Source organism: Zingiber officinale, chromosome 6A, assembly GCF_018446385.1.
Source record: "Zingiber officinale cultivar Zhangliang chromosome 6A, Zo_v1.1, whole genome shotgun sequence".
NCBI classification, from domain to species: domain Eukaryota; kingdom Viridiplantae; phylum Streptophyta; class Magnoliopsida; order Zingiberales; family Zingiberaceae; genus Zingiber; species Zingiber officinale.
This window is the reverse complement of record NC_055997.1, coordinates 89,747,633-89,758,826: the sequence shown is the minus strand read 5'-3', so window position 1 is coordinate 89,758,826 and position 11,194 is coordinate 89,747,633. Positions and strand designations below refer to the sequence as shown.

The following is an 11,194-nucleotide window of genomic DNA, read 5'->3' as shown; positions in this document are numbered from 1 at the left end:
TTGTTCTGTGATCAGGTGCTGCATTTGCGTTGCAAGATCTCTACCTCCATGGATTCTTTAGTGCCTCCATTAAACTGCCCTCCGATTACGTGGCTAGAGTGGTGGTTGCTTTCTATGTATGCTTCTTTACTCTCGAGTTTAGATTTTGCAGCACTTTCCTTTACCTGTTTGAAAGAAGAAGAAGAAGAAGAAGAAGAAGAAGGAGGAGGAGGAAAAAACAAAAACAATCTCTCCTCCGCCGCGATGGGCTCTGCAACGGTCCTCGCATCACTCTGCAATAGGGGTGCCGCAAGCGCCTCCGCCGCATCAAGGTCAGGGACAAAGGATCCGCCGCAAAATCTGGCGTCCGGAGGGGAATCGCGTCTCGGAATGTCTGCCGCATCGCAGATCAAGAGTCCCCCCTGCACCCGCCTCTTTATCCCCTCAGGTAATAGATCGGAGGTTGATCCGGAAAAGTTAGGGTTTGATCTAGTTTGAGGTGTCGGCGGTGAGATATGGAAGTAACCACTGCTCGGATTTATCCACAAGAGGTCAGAATCGGCTGGGAGCGAGAACCATAACTCCCGATCTGTCTCGTCGTCACCGGATAAGGATGACCATTGCTACACGACCAGGGGATCGGCGGCGTTGGTATGCGAGGGCGAGAACGCCGACGAAAGAGCCTCGGCAGCCTCTCTACCTCGATTCTTCGTTTCACTGTCGAACAAGGAGAAGGAGGAGGACTTCATGGTGATGAAGGGGTGCAAGCTGCCGCAGCGACCCAAGAAAAGATCCAAATTCGTCCAAAAATGCATACTCGTACGCTTCCATTCCCTCCAAAAATCCGATTTTTAAGATCAAACAGTCGAAAAAACTAATTTTTTCCTCTAATTTCTTTGACAAACTCAATCTAGTTGGTGAGTCCTGGAGCATGGCTGTCAGATCTCTCACAGGAGAGGTATGTAGTCAGGGAGAAGAAGGGATCAAGAAAGGTAGAAATTCTCTCTCTACCTTCGACTAATTTGCTCGTCTCGTTCCTGCATCCCATTCACATCTCATGTTCTTTTGTTTCCTGTTCCATAATTCGCAGAGGAGAAGAGGATTAAAGGCCATGTCCATGGAGAGTGATTCAGAATGAAGCAAAAGGGAGAGGTAATACTAATTGCTATCATTGATTATGATCGAATTGGAATTTTTCCGTCAGAATTTAATTTTCCCATGACTCATCATTCAAATTTATTTTGTATCTTGTATAACTTAGTTAATTTTGTTAATCCAGCGGATGGTGGCTGACTTTTACGGTGGGAAAATCTTACTAAAGGTTAATCTTTATGTTCGTGCAGACCTAGTGGTTGCTAGTGCTGGTGACGATAAAAAGATATCACTTTGGAATAAAAATGGCCAAAGTATGGGATCCTTTCCTTCTCACGTCAGCGACCTTGCTGATGACATTGAGGTAGCTCATTGTTTGCTCATTAATTTGTTCTATTGTGATCAATACATCTGGTTTTCTGGAAATTTACAAATGCCCGGATGCCATTCAAATCATTGCCTGCATTTTTTCCCCCCTGTCTCTCTGTCTCTCTTGGAAGAAAAGCATTGGAACTGTTGGCACGATAGAAATTGCCACCTTCTTGCTATGTTGTGTCTAGGTATTTTCTTCCATCAATATTTTCTTCGAACAATGGTGATTGTTCGTTTGACTCCCTTATGAATTTTAGCATACATGTTGAACAAATAAGAAGAAAATAGCTAGCATATCTCTTTTGCTAGGTAGGTTATTTCTTTTCATCTAATTGTACAGCAATGTCTGCCAATATAGCAAAGTCTGACTTTGACTTTTACAGTTGATGACTTTGCAAAAATTGCTTATTCTGATGTTACACATTGAAGAAATAAGAGACTTAAAAGCTAAATTTTCTCCTTTTCCAGGTAGTTTTTTTTTTCTTTGCGTTTGAGTGCAGAGCATGGAAAATGTTGCTTGTAAACATAGAATGAGTACAGCTTGATTATTCTGCAAGTTTTCACTTGATGGTAAAAATTAAGAGAAATTTTATGACTGTGCCGTGTTTCGATATTTGCAATTGTAATAATATGAATCCTTTACGTTATTTTTGTATGTTTCATTGTAATGCTAAGTACCGCTCCTGAGCCTTGTTTCCCCTTGTTGTGATTAGGGACAAATTAGTGCATACTCGCAGTCTGGGTGACTATACCTGTATTTTTTTAGTAAGCTTACCGATTCTGATTGATGCCTAACAGGACCTAAATGACAATATGGCCATGGGTTTAAGTAATAAAAACACTTCTTATCTGTGTAATTATGAGTGCATAATATATCAAACATTTTAAAGATTTTTTTACTTTTCTCTATTTTGTAGGAATCCATAAATTGTATCAGCTTTAGTAATAAAAGTTCTAGATATCTTTGCTCTGGAGGAAGTGGGCATATTGTCAAAATATGGGACCTGCAGAGGAAAAGGTGCATCAAACGGTTGAGTGGTCATATTGACACAATTACAGGTGTAATGTACAACTGCAAAGATGAACATTTAGCATCCATCAACGAGAAGGGGGATCTCATACTTCATTATCTTGCTTCCGAAACACGGGCTGAACTATGCAATATAAGTCAGATCTAGGTATGGATCATTGGGTGATTGTCAAAGAAATCCTTAAGTACTTAAAAATAACTAAGGTTTTGTTCTTGGTATATATAAAGGAGGTGATATGGATATACGAGGGTATATTCATGCCTATTTCCATATATCAAGGATGATTCCAAGTCCTAGTCTGGATACATATTCACCTTTAATAGAAGTGCAGTTAGTTGGAAAATTTTCAAACAGGAAACCATTGTTGATTTTACCGCTAAGGTGGAATACATTATAGCTTCTGAAGTAATAAAGGAAGCAGTTTGGAAAGAAGTTCATCACTGAACTTGGAGTAGTTCCGAGCATTATTGAAGCATTACTAGTTTATTATGACAACAATAGGGTCATTGCACAAGCCAAGGAACTCAAGTCTCATCAGCGATCTAAACATGTGCTTCACCGCTATCACTTAATTAGGGACATCATAAGTAGAAGAGAAATATAAATTGAGAAAATTCTCACTGAAAGGAATCTAGAGGATCCTTTGATAAATCCTCTTCCACAAAATAAGTTTGAGAGGCATATGGAGTCCTGTAACACCCACTAAGCTCTTAAGATAAATATGAGAATGATGAACTTGCCTTAGAAAAATATTAGTAGAATGTTGAACCAAAAAGAAATAAAAAAAAGAAATAAAAATATGGAGTACACCTGTTTCATAATCCCTCGCGCATGCGCGCGCGACAGGGGGCCGCTCACTCCCCCAGCAAAAACACTTTTCCCGGAGGCGAAGTATCGAGCGACTGAGCGAGTACCGGAGCCGGAGGACCACGGACTTCTTTCTTTAGTCAGCCCCCCGCTCGTTTCGTGTACACTAAGGTGTCCACTCACTCGCTGCCCCCCCCCGCTAGGTTTCTAGTCCTGGGGGCTCGGTGGTTCGGTTCGTCGTCCCTGCTCCCCCCGAGGGGGTAACGTACCGCTGATTTCAGATTTGTGTCTTGTTGGTTCGGTTGGTTTCGTTCTGTCTCCCGTCCCCCTTTGTGTGGGGGACGTTCGTCTTCTGTCAGCCAAAAAATTTTGTAAAATTTTTTTGGTTGGTTGTTCCGTGTTGTTCAGTCAAGCGTCCGGCTCCCCCCGAGGGGGCTGGGGGGGGGGGGGTAACGTACCGCTTTGTCCTATGTCTGGGGCCCGCATTCATTCTGTCGCGGGGATCGTGCCTGTACTCTATTTTCCTGGTACGATCGATATGGCGTTAGCCCTTTCCTAGCTCCTGAAAGGAATCTAGAGGATCCTTTGATAAATCCTCTTCCACAAAATAAGTTTGAGAGGCATATGGAGTCCTGTAACACCCACTAAGCTCTTAAGATAAATATGAGAATGATGAACTTGCCTTAGAAAAATATTAGTAGAATGTTGAACCAAAAAGAAATAAAAAAAAAAGAAATAAAAATAGGGAGTGGTCAAGGATTGAACCTTGAACCTCTCATGATGTAAATGATAGGATTAATGGGTAATAACCAGTTGGGATAGGAATAATATATTGATAGCAAAGGAGGGAAACTCATGATAAGGGTGAGAGTAAAAGCTAGCCAAAAGAAAACAAGAAAAGAGCAAGAGAAAGACAACTTGCCTTCCTTCTTTTCTCTCCCTCTTCTTCATCTTTTGTCGTGACTTAAAGAGGGGAATTAAGGGGATTCATTCCCCCTTGTTTCATCATGAATGATGAGAACAAATAAATAAATAAAATAAAAAGAAAAAAATGAAAAAAAAGGGCTAAGGGAGAAGGAAAGCAAAAACCAATTTTGCTACCTCTTCCCCCTTAACATAAAAGAGAGTATGTAAAGAGGAGATTTTATTTTTCTCTCATTTCTCTCATTCTCTCCTCTCCATCACCGAGAACCTCAGCCCCCTCTCCTCCATTTTCGGCCCCCAAAAAACAAGGTTCCTCCTAGAATACAAGGAAGGCTACCAAGGGAAATCAAAGGAGGAGAACAACAAGAAGAGACCTCTTCTTCCATCACCACACTTTAGAACCACAAGCGAAAAGGATGTAAGTATCCCCTCACCTGTGGTACAAGTAGTTTTGATGTGTTTTTGGATTTTATGAGGATTTTAAAACCTAGAACAAAGTTGTGAAAAATTCGGCCAAAGGAAGGACTTGTGATCCTAGGAATGTTTAAAATAAGCCTTGATTCATGATAATTTTTCTATGCTTTGTAAGAAGGTTTTCTCTCATATTTTTATATATATGTGATGTTGGATTAGAGATGTATCTAACCCTAGAGTTTCGGCCAAAAAGGTTTTATAAGGGCTAGGGAATTTATTTGTTTACCTAACTTGCACAAAACCCTCTAAATAAATGGTTAAGGATCCATTGTTGTTTTCATACTTGAAGGTTACTTGGAACCAAAAGTATCCCACTCACAAGTTTCGGCCAAGGAAGGGTTTAGGGTTAGGAATACTTTGAATTTAAACTCACCATGTTTATATGATAGAATATAGAGTTTCTTAAAGAAGTTGCATGCTTGTATGTTGATAGAAACTCATGAACATCACTTTTAATGTTTCGGCCATGGTAAGGTGGATGCTTTAGAATAGCTTAAACAGATTTTTAACATGCTCAAAACCTCCATGACAATAAGATATGAAAGTTGTTTGATGCTCCCATGCTTAATTAGAGTATAGGAAAATTGGTTGCATGATATATGTTAATTAAGACCACAAGGGTCCTAGCTTGTTTGTGAACCAAACTTGTATGTATAGTTTCTTTGATATTTTTGCCATAAAACTTGTTTAGGTTTTCCATACTTTAGGCCACCTAAAATCTAGTTTAAAGACTTGGAAGGTTTCGGTCAAACATATGCTATGAGATAAAGAAAGGAAAAACCTAGGAAACCTAAGACACAACTTGAATGTATGCTTATAGTGCTTGACTTTTATACATGTTATGAAATGTGTTATGACTTTCTATGCTTTTATGCCATTTGAACAAATTCCATGCTTGATGAGGTTCGGCCATGTAGGGTTTAAAGACCTAGAAACCTTAAAATTTAGACCTCATGTGTTAAAGATGCTTATTATGAAATTGGGATAACATGTTGATTGTGTTCACATGCTTATATATTTAACTATGATTCAAATGGACACCTTTAAGTCTCGGCCATGAAAGGAATACATGCTTTAGAAACCCTAGAACTTACATTGAATATGCTCATGTCACTCTCCATGAAATATGAAATGTAGAAAGCTAAAATTTACATGATATATGTTATTAGTGACCTAAATTGATGCTAAGGGAAGTTTCGGCCATGACCACTTGTATGAGGCCACTTATGAATTTATACATGATGTTAGAGTAAGTTCACATGCTTGTATGCTTGCTTGAAAACTTAAATGAGTACTTGTAAATTTCGGCCATGACATAATTTTAAGGGCTTAAAGAATTTAGGAACTAACTCAATTGTGCTTACCATATTCCTTGAAATAAATGCTATAAATATGGTTAAGGTTTCCATGCTTTATTTCATTTAGAACCTTGTTTCACACTTGTTAAGGTTCGGCCAAATGAGGTTTAAGGACTTGGAGAACTTGGAGTCCAAGTAAATCTTGTTTATAACACTTCCTATGAGAATGATATGTGGATGAACTAGGTTCTACATGCTTGGATGTTGTTTAAAACCTAGATTGGCACCTAAGAGGGTTTCGGCCAAGATAAGAACCTAAGGGATTAGGAAGCTTAGTACCCAAGTTAATCATGTTACATTGTTTCTCATGATTGGATGAGCACATGATACACTTTTATGCTTAGACATGTATGCTTGTGAGCTATACAAAAATGAGAATTTCTACAATATGTTATGAGTTCAAAAGATGCATGTTTTATGTTATGATATGTGGGTAAATTTTACATGCTTTGATGATATGATATGAGCTGAAAATATGCATGCTTATGTTATGATATGTGGTTAAATTATGCATGCTTTGATGCTATGTTTAGTGCTTACAATATGCATGCTTTCATGATATGCTATGTGGTTAAATTATGCATGCTTTGATGCTATGTTTAGTGCTTAAAATATGCATGCTTTCATGATATGCTATGTGGTTAAATTATGCATGCTTTGATGCTATGTTTAGTGCTTAAAATATGCATACTTGCATGATATGCTATGTGGTTAAATTATGCATGCTTGATGATATGCTTTGTGCTTGAGACATGCATGTTTTTATGATCTATGCCTAAGTGATGCATATTGTTATGATATGATGTATGCCTAAGTGATGCATATTTTTATGGTATGTTGTATGCCTAAGTGATGCATACCTTTATGACATGATGTATGCCTAAGTGATGCATACCTTTATGATATGATGTATGCCTAAGGGATGCATACTTTTATGACATGATGTATGCCTAAGTGATGCATACTTTTATGATATGATGTGTGCCTAAGTGATGCATGCCTTTATGATGTATGATATGTATAAGTATGACATGTACTTTACTTTATGTGGCTTGTACCAAGGGTGGGCTCCATAAGCGCCCCGGGGTCGATGGAATAAGACTCGGGCCTCGTTATGGATGGGCTCCTAAGTGCCTCTAGGTCGATGGAGTAAGACTCGGGCCTAGTATGTTTGCCTTGTAGGGTTCAAGACTTGCTACCTTGGACCTACATAGGTTGCGCGCAATATGTAAGTGGTACATAGCCGGGATCCCCTTTAAGTTGAGATTATGTTCAAGTATATATGTAAGAAGAAATGGTTTTAAAGGTCATGAGACATACACATGTTTTTCGGATACATGTTTTCCAAAATCATAATGCATATACCTTATGATGATTTATGATATGCCATGGTTAGATATGATTATGTTATGTTCCATGATATATCCATGTGTATGATATGCCATGACTCCTTATGATGATATGCCATGATTAGATAAGATTATGTTATGCTTCATGCTATGCTTACGCTATGATATGCCATGACTAGTTATGATTTCTTCATGTTGCATGATATGCTTAAAAGAGTATGTTACATTATGTCATGACTAATTGAAATGATGTCATGTTGAGACATTCTTTGATTATACTATGATTTTCGGTTTTAGTGAGTAGGAAAGGAACTTACTGAGCCATGAGTGCTCACAGCTTACTGTCCTTGTACCACAGATAAAGGAAAAAGCTGGATGAGCTAGAGGAGCAGCAAGAGAGGCAAAGAGATGTGTGTGGCAGTGGCTAGGCAACCAAATAAGAACCTGCTTTAAAAACTTTTAAAGAACTATGCTTTGTTATCATGAATTGTAGTACCGTATGTGTAACTTGATGTTATGTTTCTACTAATTTTGATATCATGTTATTAAGGCCATGATAGTGTAGTTCGGATTTAATGAAAAGGAAACAAAAGAAAAGTTTTTATTAAACTAAGAAAATCATTTTAAGTCTTCCGCTGTTATTTGTACATAGAGTATTGTAGCTCCGTCCCTTAGGGTTAGCAGGGAGGGCGGGCGTTACAAGTCCTTTGGTATTGGATACCAAGTCATATTCTCATTAGGTCAAGTGAGAGTATGTTATATTTGAGAGTGTCCTAAGGCAGTTGCCTTAGATATTGTATCATTTAATTGATAAATAAATTCATTATTTGGGTATAGTATATGATTTGATCTTAAACTCAACTAATGAAGTCCACAATATAATATATAGCTTGAGAGAAATTATAATTGGATCACAATTTGTGAATATTTCATCATGTAATTATATATGTATTGAAATATTCCCTAATCAATGAATTAATGAGACTAACATCATTGATTCTGTAAAACTAGCATTTGTTATGTTCCTTGGTTTATCCAAGCAGTCAGTCCTAGTGGTTGGAAACATTAATATATTGAGAGTTAATATATAGATACTGGTTAAGGGTAACTAGTTCATTGGATGTGACCTACTATGAGACTTCATGTGGTTCCTTACATGTCAATGAGATCTCATTGCAACTCGAGTGAAAGTTTCCTTAAACTTGAGGTATTCAAGTTATCTTAGTCATAGAGGTTTATACTTTGACATCTTTGTAATCATCTCCAAGGAAGTACAAGTTTAGAATGATTGCGTATAAGCTACTATGCCCGAAGGTATTTAAATAGCCCACAAAGGATTCACCACTCATTTTATAAGGAGACATATACCCTATGACCTTTTGTTAGGATTATTACTCGTAAGTCTTTGGCCAAAGTAAATCATGTCAGGAGGATGGTCTTCTTGGACATGTATTTGAGTAATTTGAATCCATAGGATAAGAAATTATTACTTGGGCTAGGTGTGACGTAGTCAGTCTAGTGGGGATTGACACATAGACCATGTCCTGAACTAAGTGAATATAAGATGAGTGAAAAGAACACAGACATTAATAACTATAATTGTTGAAGGATTCAGAATTGTTCTAGGATCAATTGTGATTTTTTTTATTAATTAGGAATTATGATATACTACTAGATGTCACTTATGATCAATCCATAATTAATAATTAATTATGGGCAACCAATATAAATCAAAAACCTATTGGATCACACATACTATGAGAATATCTTAAAGTCATAAAATAAGTTTGAGAATTGGATTCTCATATTAAGAAGGATTAATAATGAACCAAAATGGAAGATATTTGTTGGGACGAAAGCATAAGTGGGACATGACTCTTGAAGGCGAGTAGGATGCACTTTGGTTTAATAATGAACCAAAATTGGTTTGGTTTAGTTGTGAACCAAAGTTGGTTTGGTTTTTGAACAAATTTTATTGTAAATGGATCGGGTTGGCTTAATGTGTACTGGTTTGATCTTGTTTATCAAACTCAGATAGAGATGTATTAATACCTTTCCATGGTAGAAAATTAGACATCAATCTTTTGGGGTTTTGGTGCCGCCGACGCCCCTTGCCGTCGATTTCAACACTAACGTCCCAACAACTAACAACCATGCAAATACTGCTTCGGGTTTGATGCAGGAGAATTCATTAGATTTTTTTATATTAATTTTAGTAAATTATTTTTTTGGAATTTTTGAGTTTGTTTTAGATATTTTTAGTAATTTCTATCTTTTATATTTTAGGATTGTGAGTCTATTAAAATTTTACTCTTTGTTATGATTTCTTTCTCTTTTTTTTCGTCTTAGGAATTGGGGTCGATATGTTAAGATTTCTTTCCCTGCTTTTTGTCATAGGGTTTGGAGTACATATAAAAAATTGTTTAGATCAATGTAAGGAAAGTTTTTTTTAATTAATAATATTTTTTGGCAGTGTCGTTTATTGTCATATTTCTTGGTATTCTTTTGAATTAACAAATTTTAGAAGATGGCTTCCAGTATTCATGCATGAATCAACGAATTAAATAACTCATAGGATAATCACTATCCCACTCGACTTCAGGGTTTTCTCGTGCCCCCTATCCAGAAGGGTCATTCGACTAAGGCTGAATAAACACTTGTGATTTATCTCCTTCCAGAGTGTGTGGAGCCACCATGGAAGAGCTACTAAGGTGACGACTTTAACTTTTATCACCAGATGGATTGATCATTCGTGTAATAGACTAGCTAACTAACAGACATGCCCCTCGATGATGGTTGTCTGGCCACACCTAACTTCCTAAACCAAAACAAGCTAAAACTTTGTTCACTAAACTACCTAATTTTTATGAAATAGTGTATATTTGTCTATTGGAAACAAATGTAGACCAATGAACTACCAAATTTTAATGCTTATGCGTTTAGTTGTTGTCTCTATACTTGAATGCTTGAATTGTAACGCAGCCTACATTTATGATCTCTTAGGACATCTAATGTTGGCGCAATCATCCTTAAGTGTTTTGATGTTTGACAATATACCTAAGTCTGGTCAGTTTAACCAAGGGTTTATCCAAAAACGACTTAATGTGTGGAAGAGAGAAGTCTAGTTAGGACTAGATGACTAGCAAAAGTCCTAACTTAGTTAGGCAAGGGTAAGTCCTAGTGAGTGAAGCTAAGCCCTAGTGAGTGAAGCTAGATGGTAAAAATCCTAAGGGGAGGTAACCTTAGGAGGTGGAAGTCCTAGTGAGTAAAACTAGGCCCTAGTGAGTGAAGGTAGGTGGTGAAAATTTTGGGGGGAGGTAACCTTAAGTGGTGGAAGTCTTGATGAGTGAAGCTAGGTTGTAGAAATCCTAAGGGGAGGTAACCCTAGGTATTGGTAAAGTCTTGGATACAGTCCAAGCTTGAGGCCTAGTAGGTCAAGTAGATTTACAGAAGTGCAGCTTAATTCTAAGAGATTGACCCTTAGGTGGTAGACTTGGAGAAGGGACCTCTAAGCAAAAGGTAAGCTTAGTAGGTTGGGTAGACTTACAAGAGTGCAGCTTGATCCTAAGAGATTGATGCTTTGGTGGTAGACTTGGAGGGACTTCTAAGTAAAAGGTAAGTCTAGTAGGTCAAGTAGACTTACAGGATTAAGGCTAAGGTTGCTTGTTTGTGCATTTTGGTTGTTTTGTAGGAACCTAGTGTAAAATACTGAAAAAGGACAAATAACCATAAGGGAATTTTACGAAATTTTTAGAAATTTTTCAAGAATATTTCGGAGCTCATATGACGAGTTTCGGGGATAAATATT

General features: G+C 37.5%; 1 protein-coding gene across 1 annotated transcript; it reads left to right on the top strand.

Moving 5' to 3' along the window:
* The first annotated feature begins 243 nt into the window (after positions 1-243).
* LOC121995016 lies at positions 244-1,132 on the top strand. The gene is made up of 4 exons (XM_042548874.1): positions 244-427; positions 536-798; positions 894-971; positions 1,070-1,132. Exons 1-4 carry the CDS (start codon positions 244-246, stop codon positions 1,115-1,117), a joined length of 573 nt encoding a protein of 190 aa, XP_042404808.1. The 3' UTR covers positions 1,118-1,132.
* The last annotated feature ends 10,062 nt before the right edge of the window (positions 1,133-11,194 follow it).